Here is a 21,051-nt window from a genome sequence, read left to right as displayed (position 1 = left end):
TATATAAAGTGCTTTAGTAAGAAGTCTGATATATGGGCTGTGTTCAGCAGATCAGTAAATATTTGTTATGATGAATATCAATCCTAAATCTGTCACTCAGTTGTGAGACTTTTCATCACTAACAAGGCAAATCTTAATTTATAGCTCGAAGGTCTTTGAGAATTAAATGGGAAATGTGTTAAAATACCTAACACTTCCCATGCCACATAATAGGACCTTTATAGAGGCCCTTATTTTCTCACTCTTACTCTTTTCTTTAAGCACTTCATGTGTGTTCTTCTTTTTGGTTTACTAAAGATTTAAATGAAGGCGACAGGATGACACAAGGAATATTTGGGGACTTGAATATATGAAAATATAGCAGTCACACAGTTTTAAATAAAATTCCAGAAGTAAATTATTAAAAGTCTAGTTTATTGTTTTTCTTACAAAGTTCTCACTCTCCCTGCTATTTTTTTGTTTCCCTATCTCTTCTCCTCCAAGGTCTCTTAGATGGTCTGCTTGACTTAATTCCTCAATGTCTGTACTTTTTGATGCCTGAAAGTCACCTAAATCATCTATATGATTTTAATTTAGATTAAAATTGTCAGTCACTTGGATTATTCATGAGTTAGTGATAGAATTCTAGCTTCCTGGGCAGAAAACCCTTGATCCACCATCCCTGGCTAAGCAGATTTCTTTCAAAGTAACAACATAGTGCAGTGGGAAGAGCCTTTAACTGGGAGTTATGACACCTGAGTCCTGGTGCCAGTCCTACTACTACTACCTGTGTGACCCTGGGCAGGTAGTTTCACCTCTCTGGCTGTCAGTTCTCCCTTTATAAAATGGTCTCTGGTGAGTCCTATGATCCTACATGCTGTAATACATCTTTCATAAATTGAATGATTCAGATAATCAACAGAAACTTCACCTGTTAGGAGAGATATTTTGGAGCAACTCATTTATATTATAATTTCACCCTGATTTCACTTAGAGGCTTATAGTGAAGAAATAAAAAGTTCATTATGCTCAAGGTCAGTTAGTCTGAATCAATTATCACAGCAGATTATTTGTGCTAATGTGTTTACATGGCATGATCTCTCCTTCTGAAGCATTTCTGAGGTTTTGAAAACCGCTTTTCATTTTCAAATAAAAAAAGCTCCCAGCCACCTACACTCAGGAATACAGCAATAATGGATTGGCACTATTCCTGACAGCATATGCTAATTCATAGGCTTTTAAATGGAAAGAAAGCAGAGACTACGAAATGAGTAGTTTTATGTTCTCTGAATCTACCATTTTTTATAATGCAATAAACTTTCACATACAATTCAGTCCCTCAATATCCTATTTTATTTTCAAAAAAGAATATGTTCCAATATGACCTTCTGATGCACTTGTAACTATCATCAGGTATTATATAGGGCTGTTAAAATAAAAATAGGTAAATTTTAAACAACAATACAGGTGTTCGCTGCTTTTCGAAAATTCACTTTTATTCCACTTCGCTTTTACGAAAGACCTACATTAGTACCAGTTTTCGCTAACTGAAAGAAATCCAAAGAGGATTTTTGCCTTAAATAAGAAAGGCAAATAGTGAAAATAACATTCAGTTTTTGTTTTGCAACAAGCCTTTATAGAAGCAGAGCACACCCAGAGCTGCAAGAATCGCAGCGCTCAGCTCCTTCTCTGAAAAATATACTCAGCATCTCGGCATCAAGCCGCCATAGCTTTGAACTGTGTCTATGAGCATCTGTGCTTTATCTCAATTAATTTTGTGCATCTATTGGCAAGATGTGTCCTAGGGTAATTGCTTCTTCACTTTACGCCATTTCAAGTTACGTAAATTTTCACCTGAACGCTCTACTTTCATATATCAAGGGAAACCTGGAGTTTTAAAAATTGATCTTACGCTTTGTGCTTTAGAAAGTTCAGATAAATAAGGTCCTATTGTATAGCACTGGGAACTATATTCAATACCCTGTGATAAACCATAATGGAAAAGAATTTTTAAAAGGATGTATATATATGTATAACTGAATCACTTTGCTGTACGGCAGAAATTAACACAACATTGTAAATCAACTATACTTCAAAAAAAAAAAAAGTTAAGATATGGAATCTAAAAACCCTACAAAGTCAATGCTGCAGATTCATTCATGGATGCACACATTTATTCACTCGACAAATATTATTTGAGGGGCTGTGATGTGCCAGCCACCGGTAGAGACAGCAGTAGCAGAAAAAATACAGATCGACAGGGAATGCTCCCTTCCCTTGAGGAGATTACAGTCTATGTGGATTTGACAGAAATGCCACATAGTTCCAGTCTCCACAGGAAAACAGGCCGTCCTACGACTTTGCAAAACGTGTATATGCATATGTATTTTTGTGCCTCTTTGCATAAAACATTGTATTAGTTTCCTAGGGCAGCTGTAACAAGTTGGATAGCTTAAACAACGGAAATCTATTGACTCACATTTCTGGAGGCCAGAAATCCAAAATCAGGGTGTCAGCAGGACCATGTTCCTCTGAGGCTCTAGAGGAGGATTCTATCCTGGTTCATGACAGCGTAACTCCAAATGCTGTCTCCTTCTTCACGTGTCCATCTTCCCTATATGAGTCTATGTCCAAATTTCTCTTTTCTTAAAAGGACACCGGTTATTGGGATTAAGGCTCACTCTAATCCAGTATGACTTCATCCTAATTTGAGTACATCTGCAAAGATGTTATTTCCAAATAAGGTCATATTCACAGGTCATGGGTGGATATGAATTTTGGAGGGGACGCTATTCAACCCAGTACAAAAATCAAGAAAAATTAAACCAAATATTAACAGTCTTTTGTATTATCTCCTTCTTACAATTAATTTTCTCTTAGGATTTTATTGCTTTTTATTTTAGTCCCTTTTTGAAATTGTTCTTGAACTTTTAGAATGGTTTGTAAACCTGTGGGCTGAACTGTAGTTTGTGACTCAAGATCTATAGTATTTCTTTGTTTGTTTGTTTGTTTTTCTGAACTGGAATTCTTTGTTTATTTGAACTCATTGTTTACATTGACATCTTGTTGGACTCAAATGTTTATAGTATATTTTCCAGTAAAATTAATGAGGAGGGCTTCCCTGGTGGCGCAGTGGTTGAGAGTCTGCCTGCCGGTGCGGGGGACACGGGTTCGAGCCCTGGCCTGGGAGGATCCCATGGGCCGCGGGGCGGCTAGGCCCGTGAGCCACAACTACTGAGCCTGTGCTCCGCAACAAGAAGGGCCGCGATGGTGAGAGGCCCGCGCACCGCGATGAAGAGTGGCCCCCGCTTGCTGCAACTGGAGAGAGCCCTCGCGCAGAAACGGAGACCCAACACAGCCATAAATAAATAAATAAATAAACTACATTCTTTAAAAAAAAAAAAAATTAATGAGGAGAATCTGACTCATTACAGACCCTGGCCACTTTGAGAGTGCTATAAATTTGTGCCTGCCTAGGATCAGAGGATCCTTTTCCTTTCTAATAATTAAAAATTTTTATTTTTCTTATTATAAGTGCCATTGTCTACACTTTTAAAATGTGAATGGAAAATAAGCTGTACCCCAATGCGGACTCTCATTCTAACCAACCAAACTGTTAGTGCAAAATTTTGAGACAGTACCCTTCATCCAGCTTGTCTCCTCTCTCCTGACCTAAAAATAGCATAAACCCCCAATGCAACACAAACCCCAAATGTAGCACAAACCCCCAAAGCAGCACAAACCCCAATCTGACTACCTAATTGAACCCTGAGGCTGATTACTATCATAGGCATCACCCTACCCTTGTATTCTAGATTTCCTTCTAGTGATATTTTCCACTCTCTGCCTCTTCTACTACCTAATCAACTTCCATGAGCAAAATCATCAAATAATTTAAAAATATAAAACTCAAAATCCTCCCTCCAGGGCTTCCCTGGTTGTGCAGTGGTTAAGAATCTGCCTGCCAATGCAGGGGACACGGGTTCGAGCCCTGGTCCGGGAAGATCCCACATGCCGCGGAGCAACTAAGCCCGCGTGCCACAACTACTGAACCCATGCGCCACAACTACTGAAGCCTGTGCGCCTAGAGCCCGTGCACCACAACGAAGAGTAGCCCCCACTCGCCGCAACTAAAAGAAAGCCTGCGTGCAGCAATGAGAACCCAATGCAGCCAAAAATTTAAAAAAAAAAAAAAAATCCTCCCTCCCATCCACTTACAGAGAAAAGAATTGTTTGGTATGTAGCCTTTCAAACCTTTTTCTACGCCTATAGTATACAGGTGTGTTTTTGTCTGTGTATTTTTTATTCCTATACATGTGTAATTTTCTGGGTTGATTTCTGGTGTTTTTCTGCAAGAAAACTAGATTATACCATACATATTACTTTGTAATTTGCTTTTGTAACTTAAAATGTATTGAAATTATTTAACCCAGGCACAACTCATAGTTTTACCTCATTCTTTCAAGACAGTTTTCCAGTATATTACTGTACCATAATTCATTCAACTATTTTCTGAATGATGGACATTTAGGGTATTTCTACTTTACAACAGTGCTGAAATAGACATTACTATGGGTTGAATATCTGGTGGTGGAATTGACTCACAGAAATAGGATTGCTGGTAAGTATATGTAGTTTTTATTTTATAGTCAAATACAATCAAAATACACTTGAAAGATGGCATCTTTTTTTTTCTTTTTCTTGGTTTTTTATTTTTTTTGATGGAGGGCAATCTGAGATGCTAAAAATGATCAAGTGTTTTTACTTACACCTTTTTTTGATTATCAGTGAAATTGCATATCTTTTCATATGTTTATTCTCCATTTATATTTCTTCCTTGAATTGCTTTACTCACTTCCTATTTCCACTTTCCTACTGGGATGTTTATCTTATTGATTTGGGAGAAAGTCTCCATATTATGGCTATTAAACTTTGTTTTATGCACACTACAAATATTGTCTCCCAGGCTGCCATTTGTCTTTTACCATTGCTTATATTTCTACACAGATATTTTTAATTTTTCTGCAATCAAATCTGTCCATCTTGTACTTTGTCACTTCTGATTTTCATTCCTGATTTGGAAAGGTCTTCTACACTCAGAATTTTAAAAGAATTATTAAGACTCAAGAAATCATTTTTGCATATAACATGAAAAGGGGTCTAACTTAATTTTGTAATGAATAGCCAATAATATGTAAAAGCTCACTTGAATCCTTATTTTGAAATGCTATATTCATGATATACTATGTCTGGTTTCTTGACTCTGCGTGATTGATCAAATCTTGCCATTAACACCCTGTCTTAATTACGTAGCTTCATATTATATTTGCAAAGTCTGTCTTAATTACGTAGCTTCATATTATATTTGCAAAGTCACCTCATTAGTCTGTTTCCACATTTCTTGGTTATCCATAATCATTTACTCTTGCAAGTAAATCTTAGAAGAAACTTTCCAAGTTCTAAAATAAAATTCCATTGGAATTTTTATTAAAATTGTATTAAACCAATAAAGTAAAAGAAAATTGCCATATTTACAATATAGAGTTTTCCCATGTGGAAACATTGTTTCTTTTGTCTCCTATTTATTTCCAACTTTTTTTTTCAGGCCTCCTTTTCCCTCACTCCACCTAGGTTAGGTGCTTTTATTCCACATTCTCACAATACTCCAGCCTGGGTCTATTGTAGCACAAATCACAGGGAGATGCAATTGTTTATAAGCTTCAGTATTTCTGCATTCTATGGGCTCTTAAGATATGAGAGTCTCTTCATTCCATTGCTATAACCTACCAGCTAATCAAGTCCTAGTATAAAACAGTGGTTCAATTCGTCTGTTCTCCTAGCTTCTAATCTCTCTCCATTTTAGTCCTCCTTCCACATCCTAAAAGAAGTGGAAAATCCTGTTGATTTTACTCAAATTCTGTCAGCTCCCTCCCTGAATCTCTATTACTGCTCCGTTAGTTCAGGCTCCATTTTCCCTCACCTAAAGCAATGTTTCTCTAACTTAAATAATAGACAAAAGAGAAAAAATTATATAAACCTCATTGTCAAATCAAATTTTATGATTTTGCTTAAAGACATACAAACAAAATTTGGTGTAAACACCTTACACTTGTACTTCTTATACAAATCTAAAACCAAAACAACTTATACATTAAATACTTTCATAAGCAGTAAAATTAAAATAACTGAATTAGCTTAAAGTGACAGTACCATTTTCCTGAAACTAACCTTCCAATTTTGAATTAAGAGTATAAAGTGTGCTCAGATCTACTTCTATATAATCTGTTTCTGTGTTTTTACTTCTATGACTCTCAATCATAGTCTTTTGAATGTTTCACAAAGTAATTTTGATAACTCAGCACTCTGTGTGCTATTTCAGAATAATCAGACTTCATACTTAGCTAAACTATGGCACTATGCAGCTCTCAGATGCCAATTTTAATGAGCTGTCATTTGATAACTCAGTAAAGCTTGTTTTTTCATTTGAAGATGAGGTTAGCATGGGGGAGCTATTGAAATCTGCAATATTTGGATGTATAAAATCAGATGCAAAAGAAATCACATTTGCTTTTGCTTTTATATTAACTGCTCATCAGTGATGCAAGTTGGTACATATAAAAATATGGTTATGCTGTTGATCCTACAGTGAAAGTTCTTTTAAAAAAATATGCCAATACTGCTGGGTGCTGATAACTTAGTTCTCTCATCTCATCTTTTTTAAACTAGCATACTCCATAGGGCTTTGTTTATATAGCGTACCATGCCAAAGAGAAAACTTATGAACAATTTTTAAAGTACTGATTAGGGATGTTTTTTCTCCTTGCAATAAAGTATAATGTAAGGAGGTCAGCTTTCAAGTTAACTAGCTCTCAGAATAAAGAAGGCTGTACTTAAAATTCACATTATTAAACTACAGTCAAATTTTCTGATTAAATAATGTCTTGGTAAATTTTGTTTTAAAAAAGAAACAGAAGTTTCTGACTTTTTCTCAGGATGGAAAGTTTTTAGGTTCGCCCTTAAACTCATGATTTATTACTCAGAAAGCAAGGCTTTAAAACTGTTGATCTTTTCTTGATTCTTAAGACCAATTTCAAATGCCACCCCTACATGAAATCTCTCTATCAGTCAGAGGTGGTAATTCCTTGAACACCTTTGAGCTTGGTTCCTAGCTCTTTTACTATAGTTAGAGATGAAATTTTTACTTTCTTACATGTCTTTCCCACCCAACCATCTGTGAGGTCTTTGAATGCATCTAGTGCAAGCTTAGAAACTTGCAGATAATATTCAGAAAATGTTTAATGAATGATGAATAAAAAATAAATGAAGGCACTCCTCCTTTACCAAAAGCACTCAAACAATGCTCCCGTACAGTAATGAACTTAAGTATTTTCCCTCTGTCTCTTTTGCTTCAGTCAACTTCACACAAGTGAAGTTGGTTAAGTTCTGCCTCAGCAGAAGGGCAAACTGATCTTTATGGTGTAAGTTTTCAAAGTTTATGGCCCTTTAGGGTGCAAGGCCCTAAATTTAGGTCCCCAGGTCCCTTTATGGATAAACAGAATTGAAGCCTACTCCATAGGGAATAACTGGGAAAGACTAGTGCAATGTCTCACACATCCTAGACTATATTTTTCTTGGTCCCAAAATTCAATGGGTGTGGCATGAAGCCACCTGAATGAAGCTCATGATGTATCCTCCCTTAAAATTTCCCTAAGTAGATGAGAATACAAACTGTTCTTTAATGTGGGACCCTGGTCCTAGGCTTTCTCTAGCTACTCTTAGGTCCAGATACAAAATGCCCATGGAAGATAGGGTAACCAACCGTCCTGGTTTCCCTGGGACTGAGAGGCTTCCTGGGATGCAGGAATTTCAGTGCTAAGACTGGGACAGTCACAGGCAAACTGGGAAGGGTGATCATCCTAAATTGACAAAACATTAAGAGCCCTCACGCCCATTCCCCTGGTGGAAAGACACATTTAAGCCAATCCAGTGAGTAATTCCAGGCTTTACAGATGGTGGGCACACGTATAAAAAGAGTCTGTTAACCACCCCTCCTCTCACCTTCTCTTTCTGGGCTACAGCATTTCTTTAGTTACAGCAATGGATCTTGAATCTCACCACACAACAGAATCATCTAGAGGGCTTGTTAAAATACAGGCTGCTGAACCCCACCCCTAGCATTTCTTTTTTTTTCTTTCTTTTTTTTTTTTTTTAAATTTTATAGCTACTTTATTTATTTATTTATTTATTTTTGGCTGTGTTGGGTCTTCGGTTCGTGCGAGGGCTTTCTCTAGTTGCGGCAAGTGGGGGCCACTCTTCATCGCGGTGCGCGGGCCTTTCACTATCGCGGCCCCTCCCGTTGCGGGGCACAGGCTCCAGACGCGCAGGCTCAGTAGTTGTGGCTCACGGGCCCAGCTGCTCCGTGGCATGTGGGATCTTCCCAGACCAGGGCTCGAACCCGTGTCCCCTGCATTAGCAGGCAGATTCTCAACCACTGCACCACCAGGGAAGCCCCCCCACCCCTAGCATTTCTAATTCAGTAGGCCTGGGGTAGGACTCAAAAATCGCATTTCTTATAAGTTACCAGGTGATGCAGATAATGCTGGTCTGGGGATCTAGCTTTTAGCACCACTGCTCTAAGGTTGGCACATTACTGTCTTCTTCTGAAACTAACATGTAATCAAAAAGAGTCAACTGAAAGTATGAAGGCATGAATCAACAATATAAGGTACAGACTATCATAAGAATTAGTCTTCATTTCTTAAGCCATTCTCAGTGGTGAGTACAATTTAAAAACAAAATTTTAATACTTTTAAATATAAAAGTTTTGCAGGGATGTGAGGGCATTCTCTATTACTGGGTTTACTTTAATGACTGATTTCTCTGTGGAAAAGTAAGCACATTGTACCACACACTTCTGGTGACATTTGGTTCCTCTTCTGTGTGCTCAAACCTACAGTCGAAATATTCTTTGTATTTAATTTGGACCATAGTTTCACAGGTGTCACTCTCTCTGGCATACTAAACAGGAAAAAAAAGTGCATTTTGATAACACAGTCTGCATTTCTTTCAACCTATAAAAGCTTTTTAATGTAACTGAACATGTTACAAAAATATAAAAGCAATTCCAGAGTGTAAATATGCATTCGATTTTATGCCCATATTCTGCCCATCTCCTGCTGGCCACAGTACACAAATTTTGCCTTAAACTGTGGAAATACGTCCCTTTATCCTCAAAGATAGGTTTCTGACTGCCCTCATTTAGATGTAGTATTTGACCTAGGAGAAACTAAGCTACAGAGCTTTGATGACAGAATTTCAATCTCATACCTATAAAAGGTTTCCATGGAATTGGATTTGAAATAGAAAAACTTTACCATTTTGATGAATAAAATGAATTACTAAATGGTCCAATCTCAGACACCAGTTTTCAATAATAACCATTTTGTTTTTGTCCCCAGCGTTCCGGTGGCGCCCTGGCCATTCCCCTGTGTGCATTCCAGGGGACCGTGTCTCTCCAAGCCCCAACCGGGAAAACCCTATCTCTTTCTACCTATGAGGTGAGCACAGAAGGACAAAAAATAACCCCAGCCTCTAAGAAAATAGAAGTCTATCGATCCAAAAGTGTTGGCCATGAACCAAACTCAGAAGATTCTCCCTCCACATTTGCGGACACCAGCGTGAAAATACACTTGGAGGTTCTTGAAATTTGTGATAATGAAGAGGCCTTGGACACGGTGTCAATTATTAGCAACATCAGCCAGTCCTCCACACAGGTCAGATCTCCTTCCCTACGCTACTCACGGAAAGAAAACAGATTTGTTTCGTGTGATTTAGGGGAAACAGCCTCATATTCTCTCTTTTTACCCACAAGTAATCCTGATGGTGATATCAACATCTCCATTCCAGACACTGTTGAAGCACACAGGCAGAACAGTAAAAGGCAGAGCCAAGAGAGGGATGGCTACCAGGAGGAAATCCAGCTGTTAAATAAAGCTTATAGGAAAAGAGAAGAAGAAAGCAAGGATAACTAGTGATCATTTGGCCTAATAAAGGCAAGAATGGCTCTGCAACTTCAAACTACTAAACTAACACCTTTGTTCTGAGGCTATTTGATTTCCTTTTTTATTTGTTGGTTTACATAAGCTTTACAGACTTAATTATTTTTAGCGCAAACAGCTGGAACTAGTGCAAACACTTGAGTGCTTTTGATGTGTTACTTATAGATCACACACTGTGGCAATTATAAGATTCTGTTTCTTATCTGATTTCTAAAAACCTTTTCTAAATCAAACCTTGGTCTTGTTTACTAATGTTTTCGCCTATGTTTGTCAACCTCAGAGTAAACAGAAAATTGTATAAGCTCAATGAATATACTGTTCTCATGCATGGGTTTCTACACATAAAGTTGGCCTTTGCAGCAAGGGGAAAAATATTTTGGGAATGGAAGAAATGTAGCAAAACTCTGAGTTGTATTTGAAGAGGCTTGCCTAAATGTGGCTAGCAAAGCAAGCTTATTAGTACAGTTACTGCTTTAGCTTTACACTGATGTGTAGGAAATATACTCCTGTATAAAATGGCAAATTAGCTTCCAACTTTGAAACATGCATGTCCCTAGTCTGTAAATAGTTGTTCCCTTCATTTCTATAAAATACAAATTGTTTACTGAATTTTTTTTTCTTTCTCTTAAATATGAGGGTTTTCCTTTCACCTTTTCAGTAAGTTGACTGCTCTTAAAACAGATATGTTGTATGTAAGAAGTAGAATTGGAAGTAGCTCTTAAACATATTGGAAAAGTTTGTAGATGTATACTTATCATTTCTAGAATTCTTTTGTTTATTTGAACAGAAACTAGGGAAAAACACTGTAAGATTAAGTTCGGTGAGGTGTACCCAAGTAGACTAAGAACCTTCTGGGCAGAGCAGAGGAAAAATCCTCTAAGTCCAAACAAAAGTATCTGTTTCTAAAGAGGCAGATATGGCAAACCTTCTTCGCCACTCTTGAAGCACAGAAAATTTTAGTTCACATATTATTCTAAGTTTAGGTGCTTTTTCATTTCCTTCCCAAAGATATGTGTATCTCAAGCAAAGAAACAATTCAATATACTTTATTAAGTGATTGTGAGGTATACATATCAAGATTAATTTTAAATATGTTACATTGCAAAAATACAGATATCACCTTGTCAGAATATTAGTAATGTATATTTCAAAAAAAATTAGGACGTGACTTTTCCTCAAATTGCTTTATTCTGATCTTTCTGTAAACATATATTGAATGTATTACCTAAATGTTTACTTTCCAAAGTTATTGAGTTGACATTTTACAGTTTTAAACTTTGTACACTCTCAACTCACATATCTTAGTTATTATTTACAGACTGAGTGAATCATTTTTTAAATGATTTATTCTGGTTTCTATTTCATTATATTGAATCAGAATTCTAAATAACTTGACATGGGCTTTCAGACTGTTTTATCTTCAGATGATTATTTTGCTACCAAGAAGTTATTTTCAAAATAATTATCTCAATGGACTTTCCCTATCTTTCACCTAACTTCTCAATATATCATTATCTAAACTTGGGAAGCAAATGTAATGCCACTAGTCATGTTTGTAAAGAAAGCCTCAAATAATGCATAACATATAAATTCAAATTCAGATGTATTCTCATTACAAATACATCTAACTTAAGATAATACTTTTTAATCTCCAAACTTGAGGGTTAATCTAACATAACGACAAATGGCCAGATCAATCTGTTATGAATCAACAGCATTAAATGTCTGTTATAAAAGCAAAAGTTGAATTGAATATTCTAATAATGCTTTGTAAAAGATAGGTTTTGATATATTAAATTTAGATGTATAATTTTATAAAAGAGAAAAGTGATTTTGCTGCTTAAAGTATAATTTCTGGCAGCAAGGAAATTAGAAACAGAATCATAATAAAACTGAAGAAAATCATAAAGACAAATCCTTTATAACTGCACAGCACTTTGAGTGGAGAGGAGAAGATGATGACAAACAAGATTTAAAGAATACAAGGATTGGATTGGGAGACAGTAATACCCATTTTCTCTCCTGTGTTCCATTTTCTTTCCACTGGACTTGGGCCTGTGCTGGTGGAATTGAAAAACAAACAAACAAATAACCTAGGATATTGTATCCCCATTTAACTGTCCTTGGTTGTTGAATTAACTGTATAATGGATACACTTAAAAGTTCAGACATATTCATACAATACCAGGATTATTTACCGCAAAGCCACAGACTTTGGCATCACATTACTAACCTGTAACACTTCAAACTTCAAGGCAACAGTAGTGGATCTACAAGAAAAATCTACAGGGGGCTATGCCTAAGCATGAACAGCTCCTACCAATCCCTGTTAAGAGGGGGGATGGTTCAGCTACACCGGTATAAAGTCTACTTTCTCTTTAATGTGATTACAATTGTAAAAATGCATTCTGGTATAGGACATACCCTTATAGATATTTTGTGCTATATTTAAATATCTTACCTTTGCATTGTTACATTGTTCTTATTATTAATAAATGCTCTATTTCATATAGTTTATCTCTTTTCTCTATAAATTGATGTATCTGAAAACAAAAACTATTTACCTAATAAAAATATCACCATCTGGTGGTGGCTCTTATAAACTGAAAAGATATAATCCCTAAGATTTCCCAAAATATAAACACGTATTACATAATCCCAAAGACTTCCAAGAATTATGACTGACAGAGGCAACCATTTTGAAGACAGCGAGTATCACAGTATTACTTAGAATAAAAAAAAAAAGGCTTGGTTATGCATTACTTGGAAGCTTTTTCTCAACATAGTTCTGTAGTATTGGATTTCATAAATAGATTTTCTCTTAATTTCTTATACTATTCAGCTACTTTCATTCATGTAGTCATCATAATATTTAATGAATGCCTATTTAATGCTAAAAATAGTTCTAGGTACATAGGATTATAACTACAAACAAAACCAAAACAAACATATATACTGTGAACGGACCGTGAGCACACAGAACTATGTTGAGCAAAAGCGAGACTTCCCTCACTTCTGACACCACGTGCAAGTTCAGGGTGTTTCCTAAGCCACTATCAATTTTAATAATTCACTAGAAGAACTCACAGAACTCCTTGAAAGTTGTATACTCACAGTTATGGTATATTACAAGGAAAGGATACGGATCAAAATCAGCCAAGAGAAGAAGCACATACAGCAGAATCCAGAAAAAAGGGCTAAGTGTGGAGCTTCTGTTTTCCTCTCCCCGTGGAGTCAGGAACAGCAGTACTTCCCTAGCATCAATGTGTGACAGAACGCATGGAGTATTGCCAACAAGGAACGAATCTTGGTGTCCAGCCTTTAATGGGGCTTCATCATGGTAGGAGTAGGGTAAGCATGGTTGACTGCTCATAAGAGTGATCTCAGTATCCAGCTCCTCAGAAGGTCAAGCTTAACTCAAAGCCTCCACCCTAAATCATATTGTTACTGTCTGGCTGGTCCAAGGCCTCCAAACAAAGTCACTCCTATCAGGCGTAACATTCCAAGGGTTTAAAGATTACCTCCTCAGAAGGGCAAAGGCCAGCCCTCTCTTTGGATAGGATTAAGTTCTTCACTACACATATGTAATGTATATACATGTATATGTATATGTGTATGTATACATCTCAGGTAATGCTAAGTATTTTGACAGAAAATAGGCACCAGAGATAATAAAAATGAAAAGAAGAAAAATTAGAATAAAGGGATAATGATGGAGTGCTTTTTCAAATATTTTAGTGAGGAAAGGCTTCACTGATTAAAGTAACATTTCATCAGAGACAGAAGTCCAAGATCAAGGTGTTGACTGATTTGGTTCCTGGTAAGAGCTCTCTTCTTGGCTTGTAGACAGCCTCTGTCCTCACATGGCCTTTCTTCAGAGGGAAGACAGACCAAGCTCTGTTGTCTTTTCTTTTAAAACATTCAAACAATCCACACTATTTCCTTCTCATTTTTCCCTACCATCTCCAATATGACTACCCAGTCTTTCTTACTGAACAATTCACATACTTGTCATATCAGGCATGCCCAATGGGTACACTTATTGGAATTATTCATTCCTATAATATTTGCCAGAACTCCCAAAATGTATAATCTCAGTCTGCTCTCTCTGCGTCTTTAACTCATATAACCAACTGCTTTCTAGACATCTCAATTTGTATGTTTTACAGGCACCTCAAACTCTACAAGTGTTAATTATACACATTAACTCAACCCTCCCCCCAAATCTTCCTCGTCCTATGTTCCTCATATCTCAGGATATGGTACCTTTCCATTAGGTCATCTTTCAAATCTTAAACTTGGGAGCCATCTGACCCTTTCCTCTAATTCTCTACATCCAGTGAATCATTAAATCTTGACGATTATTTTTCCTAGTATCTCAATGCCAGTCCTTCCCATATTCTATCTTGCTCTGTCATCCCATTTTGTCTCCCCTACACCGCAGCCTGTTAACTAGTCTCTCTACATCCACTCTTGCCTCCTCCATTCCTTTCTACTCAAAGCAGTCAAAGTAATCACTCCCCTACTTAAAATGTATTATTGTTCTTTCTGTGGCATGTAAGGTCTTTTATGGTCAGGCTCCTTTCTACCCCTTTGGCCTTCACCACTAGTCTCTTAAGTTTCAGTGTGGAATTTTCCCACTCTCCAACATTTTATCATCTTTCTTCACACACATCATTCCCTCCACCTGTAATAATCTCTTCCCTCCCCATCAGTTTGGCTAAAGTCTACTTATCTCAGTCACTGCTTACCCTCTCATTCCTTAGAAAGAACTAACTGACTGACTCCAAAATTAAAGTAAAATTAATTAAAATTTAACTAACTGACTGACTCCAAAATTAAATTCTTTTTGCTGTAACATCTCATGGCTGTTGCGGAGGGGTACTTTTTCCTCTACCCTCCCATGTTTAGTTCTTGGAGACTTGCAGACTAAACTGACAAAAACAGATTAGCAAGCGATAAAACAGATATAATCACATATCTATGGGAGTTCACAGAAAAATGTGACTCAAGGCAGTGGTGAGAACTTGGGGCTTATATACCATCTTTTAGGGAAGGGAAGGAGGAGAATGGTATTTATGGGAAAACAAATGACTTTTAGGAAAGATAAATGAGCTCTTATGAGAATAGATGGAAAATATGTTGGTTTTGTTATAATGTCTTTTTAGGTGTGGTGCTGATTTGCAGTCTCCAATGACAAAAGTCAATCTTCCCTGGTTCCTCTCCCAAGGAAGGGATTTATGACAATAGAGTTCTGAGTTCTTTTGGGAGGCTCTGTTTTTAGGCAGATAAGAGATTTCAGGAACTCAAGTGCCTCTGTTCAAAATAATTTTTCTGCCACAGAGATGCATTCTGGAACCCTTCATATGGCATTTTCCTTCCTTAACTCACAACACACCTTTCTTTAGCCTTTATCTTCTCCTCAAGACTGTAAGCAAATAAAAGCTGATGCCAGTCTTCTCTTGTTCAGTGAGTATTCCCAGCACCTTTAAATCAGTCACATGTGTAAATGAACTAGATATTCCCTGGTAAACTTGCAAGCCTATGCGGAGCAGCCACTTGATTATACAAGAATAGCCTGTGCTAATCAACAATAGACGTCTTCACATGAACGTAGGAATCTTCAGCTGCTGTTCTATTTAAATTGCCTAAGTGCTCTGCACTGAATTTGAGTACACAGGCTCATCTTATGCCTTTGGATAAAGGTGGTAAACGATGATAACCTTTTAAAAGAGGCAGGGACATTTTTATACTTAATTATAGATTTGAAACAGATGCTAGGCTGTTTTCATGACATAACCACTTTACAAAAAAAAAAAAGGAATTCATTTCATTTTTTTGAGGACTTTAGAAGACAAAGCATTCGATCCACAGGTTCTTTTACTATGCCAGTCGACGTTTACAGGGCCTACTGGGAAGCAAACTCCTGATTTTACCAAGAGAAATAAGAAAGTAAAACCCAAAACCCGTTTCCTCCCATGCTGGGCGTCGGGAAAGAAAACCTGTGAGCCTCCTGCCGGCTCTGCCTCCAAAGGTACAAAGGTAAACAATTGAGGGCACTTCAAAGATTTCACCTGATCCAACCCGGGGACCTCCAGGGCCGACGGCCCGTGACGTCACCGGAAACGGCTGCTCGTGACGCTCAACGTCTCTCCCTCTTGCACTGGGCGCCGGAAGCAAAGCGGAAGTGGACGCGCACCCGCTTCCGGGCCCGGTCGCCATTTCCAGCGGTTGCAGGTTCTCACGATTTTTGGCCTGCTGGGACAATGAGCTATGACTACCAGCAGAACTGGGGCCGCGATAGCGGGCCCCGCAGCTCCGGCGGGGGTTATGGAGGAAGCTATGGAGGGGGCCACGGAGGGAATCGAGGCTCCGGAGGTGGCGGCGGCGGCGGCGGCGGAGGAGGGGGTGGTCGAGGCGGCCGAGGCCGACATCCCGGGCACCTGAAAGGCCGCGAAATCGGCTTGTGGTACGCGAAGAAACAAGGCCAGAAGAACAAGGAAGCGGAGAGGCAGGAGGTAATCTGAGACTCGGTAGTGGAGGAGGATGAAGCGGGACAGGTTTTCTTTTCCATCCTTCGACCCCTAACTTTTTCTTTCCTTTTCGGTTTTTTAACTGGTGCATGTGCTTTGTGAAATGCAAGTGTTGAAGCTTCCAGTAGTCGATATTATAGCGGTGAACGTTAGCCATGCGCATCTGACCTGCAGCAGTTGGGATTTAGATGCGAGTGTATACTTTGCTTAAAAGACGTGAGAACTGGGGATAAAACAAATGTTAAATTCAGGGTCCATCCGAAATCAACTTTTTGGGGGTGTCACTGTCATAGTATATCTGGCTACCCTTTCCCTTAGTATAATTAATGTCACTTTAAGTTCTTTGCCTAATGAGCTCTAAAATTACGGCTTTATACATTAGACACTGGTTTGCGCGGAACAAAAACTATCAAGCACTATTTTGAATGTAGATCCTTCAGAAGAGTACTCCAACTTCCACTTAGTATTAAAATAGGCACAAACACAGGTTTTTTTTTTTACGTTGGACTATGGAGGTTTCTGCTGATTAGCAGCTCCTCTTTGAGAAGGAAACCTAGGATCCTAGAAGTGGAAGAAATTTCAAGAGATGATTTGGCTTAGTCCCTTGTCTTCAGGTTGGTAATTGTCCATTTGATTTATATCCTGAAGACTTGTAGTAAAGGAAACAAAGTTCCCTGAGTGGCCTGTTCTAGTAATTATTATATATGTGATTAAACCGAAGTTTTCTTAATATAAGCTTTATAAAAGCTTTTTACTGACTTTAAAAGCATCTTTCATATTAGATACAGGGTGTAATTGAATCACCATTTAGGCTTCTGTTTTTAAATCATTCCATTTCTTTTCTTTTATCCATGTCATTTTTGTTGAATTGGGGGGGGGGCGTTATCTATTTATCTTCACAACTTATATTTTTCTTTAAAAATATATTTCTTCAATAACTAAAAATTAACTTGTTCATTGAGCAAACTTTTTTTTTTTTTAAAGGGAGGCACATCTAAGTCATCTTGAAATTGGAAGAATAATTGAGTGATTAGTACAGAGTAACTTCCTAAGAACTCTTTATCAAATTTTATTTCCCCCTTTTTTCACGCAAGGTTTTATGCATGTTGCTATGGGGGTCTGAAGAAGTATGATATTCAAGGAGCTTACAGTTTAGTTGGGAAAAGTAAGAACTAAACAGACGAAACGTTAAGTAAATCAGGAAAAATTCTTCATTATTATTTCCATCTGAAGCCAGTTGTGCAGTGGGTCATTATGAATTAAACTCTTGATTTCCACCACCTCCCCAAACCGTCTGCCTTTTAGTAAAAGTCACTACCATTTATTCACTTGCCAAGGCCAAAATGAGATTTATTTTTGATTCTTCTCTTTCATTTCAGCAAGTCTGTTTTCTCTTCCTTCTTAATATATCTCAAATCTAACCACTTATCTCCACAGCAATTACCATGGATCCAGCCACTGTTTTGTTGTCTGTCCATGGCTCTTAACTGGTCTCCTATTTGTACTCCCCATTAAGTCTGTCTTTTGTAGAGCCTTATATCATCTCATTCTCTAGCTCACAATTTGAAAGCCAAGTCAGTTCTCAATGAGTGAGTCTCAGTCTCATACGTTTCAGTGCATCCTAACATGTTTTCCAGGAATCTTGGCAATTTAGCTTCTACATGTCAGGTTTCCCTCTATGTACTTACCTTTCTGAGCCTATGTTCCCAAGATGTAATTAAAGCTTTTATAATCATACTTTTATTTTTGCTTTTTTATTATAGTTCTCATATCATTCTCTAAAATGTATCTCTCCATTTTCTCTACTAAATATCATATTTCAGTAATTGGCTCATCCTACCTCTTTCTTTGATCACGTTCAGCCCTTTGTGATTGCTTCCCAGTCAGAATTTCTATAGCTTTTACTTTTTAAGTAATACCTGTGTTTACAAAGTGACTGCATTCTAAGGATGCACGCTTATTCTTTCAACAGATATTTTTTAGGATCTAATATATTTGAAACAGTATCATAAGCACTGTATTAATAAGCTAGATATAGTCCCTACCTTACAGGAATTGTGGTGTGTTAGGCACTATAGAGCGGTTAGAATACAATGTTAAAGAATTATAATAAGGAGCATGTGGGCTTATCCCCTAACTCAAATTAGGAAGAGCCTAGAAGATTTCCCAGAAGAGGTAACCCTTAAGCTGAAACTTGAAAGATAGCAAAGTATGTCTGTGTTTGTGATTTGGGGGCTTGGAAAGGGATTTTTAGGCCGAGGCAGCAGCATGTGCCACAACCTAGAGGTCAGGAAGGCCATGTTCAAGGAACTGAGAAGGGGGGTACAGCAGTGGCTTTTACACTTTTGACTGTTTCCTACAAAAAGGGATATATTTTAATTTGCAACCCACTGCACACAGGTGTGTAAGTGAACAAAAAGTTTCATAAAATAATGTTTAATTACGTGTACATTGCCCTGGGGCTTTTGTTCTTGTTGTTTGTACCTTTCTGCCCTTTTTTAAAATTAATACTGGTCATGATCCTTTAATTTTACAGATCGCAGTATGAAAGCTCCTGGACTAGAAAATAAGCAGGGCTTTGAAATTCTTTCCCTTAAGAACTCTGGCAAGTCATTAAAGCGTTTCAAGCAAAACATGAAAGGATTGGATTTGTGTTTAAATTCACCCTAGGTAGCAGCATAGAGAATGGATTGAAAAAGAGGCAATCCTGGGACCGGGAGACCGGTTAAGTAGTTCTTGCAGTAATTAAGGTGAGAAATGACAGCTTGAATTAGGACATTGCTAGTGGAGATGGAGGGAAGCAGACAGCTTAAAGTGATTTAGGAGGTAGACTCAAAATGATTTTATCTGGAGGTAAGGGGAAGGCAGGTGTGAATGGATGACACTAATGACTATATAAAGAACTGGCTTGATGGAGGAGGACGATGGACTCAGCTTAAGCACGCTAAGTGTGATATTATAGGGCATACAAGTGGTGATTTCAAGGAAGTTAAAGGCTGTGTGGACCTGATGCCTAGAGAAATCTAGACTGCAGGTGAACATTTGACAGTTTGTGGGCCTATGGATAGTAGTTGTAATATAGAAGTGAATGAGAAGAGGAGTGGGTGCAGGCCTGAACTCTGTAGACCATTGCTTCTCAAACCTGAATCACCTGGCATCTTGTAGCAATGTAGAACTGGGGTGGGTCCAGAGATTCAACTTTTCTCACAGGGTCCCAGATGATGTCAGTACTGCTGGTCTGCAGAGCACTCAGGCTGTACAATGTAGAACAAGAAAATTTAAGGTATGGGTTGAGCAAGAGAAGCTTGAAAGAATCTAGGAAGGAACAGCCAGAGGAGAGAAAAATAAGGAGATGGATGTTGTTTTGGAATCCAGGAGTATTGTTTAGGGAGAAAAGAGTATATGAAAAAAAGAAAGTAATCAATAGTGGCAAACACTGTACTGATGTCAAGTGAGGTAAGAGTTCAGAGTGTGTTGGATTTAGCAACAGGGTAATTGGTAACCTTGATGAGAGAGAGCCCTTTTTGTGGAGTGATGGAAGTAAAAACCAGATTGCACTGGAGTGGCTAGAGAAGGAGAGAGGAAGAAATGGGGGTACCTCCAGGCAGTTCTCCTGTGAGAAGGAGGAGGAAAAGTAGGGGTGGGAGAATTCAGGACAGGATTTTTGTTTTTATTGTTTTAAAAGTGAAGAGATTTGACTGTTCAAGTTCATGTACTGATGGTAAGGAGCCAGTGGAGAGGAAAAGTAAATATATCAGAGAAGACTAAATTATCATGCAGTAGTAGTAGACAGCCCCCAGATCTTTTTTTTTTTTTTAATTTTATTTATTTATTTATTTATTTTATTTATGGCTGTGTTGGGTCTTCGTTTCTGTGTGAGGGCTTTCTCTAGTTGTGGCAAGTGGGGGCCACTCCTCATTGCGGTGCACAGGCCTCTCACTGTCGCGGCCTCTCTTGTTGTGGAGCACAGGCTCCAAACGCGCAGGCTCAGTAATTGTGGCTCACGGGCCTAGCTGCTCTGCGGCATGTGGGATCTTCCCAGACCAGGGCTCGAACCCGTGTCCCCTGCATTGGCAGGCAGACTCTCAACCACTGCGCCACCAGGGAAGCCCCAAGCCCCCAGATCTTAATGGCTGATAACAACAAAGGTTTGTTTTCTACTCACATTACTTGACCGTTGGAGTTCGCTAGAGTTCTCACGAGAATGAGGTCCACATAGCCTCCCACCCATCTGGAGCATAACTGTTTTTGGTGGCAGCAGGGAGGGATACAGTAAATCGCCCCTGATTCCTGGAAATTCCCATTCACATGGCCATGGGAAATGCAGTTCTGCCTTATATCTGTAAAGAAGCAAACCAGAATATTGATATACAGCCTAAAGACTACTAGAGAGAAAGAGATCTAGGAAAGGAAGATAAATCTTAATCGGAGATACCCCTGAGGAGGTGGAAGGAAGGCTGCAGGGCTTAAGTGGAGAGATT

The 21,051-nt window shown here is 38.2% G+C and overlaps 2 protein-coding genes across 2 annotated transcripts in view; both read left to right on the top strand.

Annotated features, from left to right (window-relative positions):
• GPR149 (G protein-coupled receptor 149) overlaps positions 1 to 10,010 on the top strand; it is an 81,211-nt gene extending 71,201 nt beyond the window's left edge. Inside the window, exon 4 of the mRNA XM_007164807.2 lies at positions 9,438 to 10,010. Within this exon, the coding sequence (XP_007164869.1) occupies positions 9,438 to 10,010 (573 nt within the window). The remainder of the gene's footprint in view (positions 1 to 9,437) is intronic.
• Positions 10,011 to 16,241: 6,231 nt separating this feature from the next.
• DHX36 (DEAH-box helicase 36) overlaps positions 16,242 to 21,051 on the top strand; it is a 51,048-nt gene continuing 46,238 nt past the window's right edge. Inside the window, exon 1 of the mRNA XM_007164804.2 lies at positions 16,242 to 16,555. Within this exon, the coding sequence (XP_007164866.1) occupies positions 16,304 to 16,555 (252 nt within the window). The 5' untranslated portion in view covers positions 16,242 to 16,303. The remainder of the gene's footprint in view (positions 16,556 to 21,051) is intronic.

The sequence above is a fragment of the Balaenoptera acutorostrata genome, chromosome 4 (assembly GCF_949987535.1).
Source record: "Balaenoptera acutorostrata chromosome 4, mBalAcu1.1, whole genome shotgun sequence".
NCBI lineage: Eukaryota > Metazoa > Chordata > Mammalia > Artiodactyla > Balaenopteridae > Balaenoptera > Balaenoptera acutorostrata.
The sequence above is the reverse complement of the archived record's forward strand: the minus strand, read 5'-3'. Positions and strand labels throughout refer to the sequence as shown.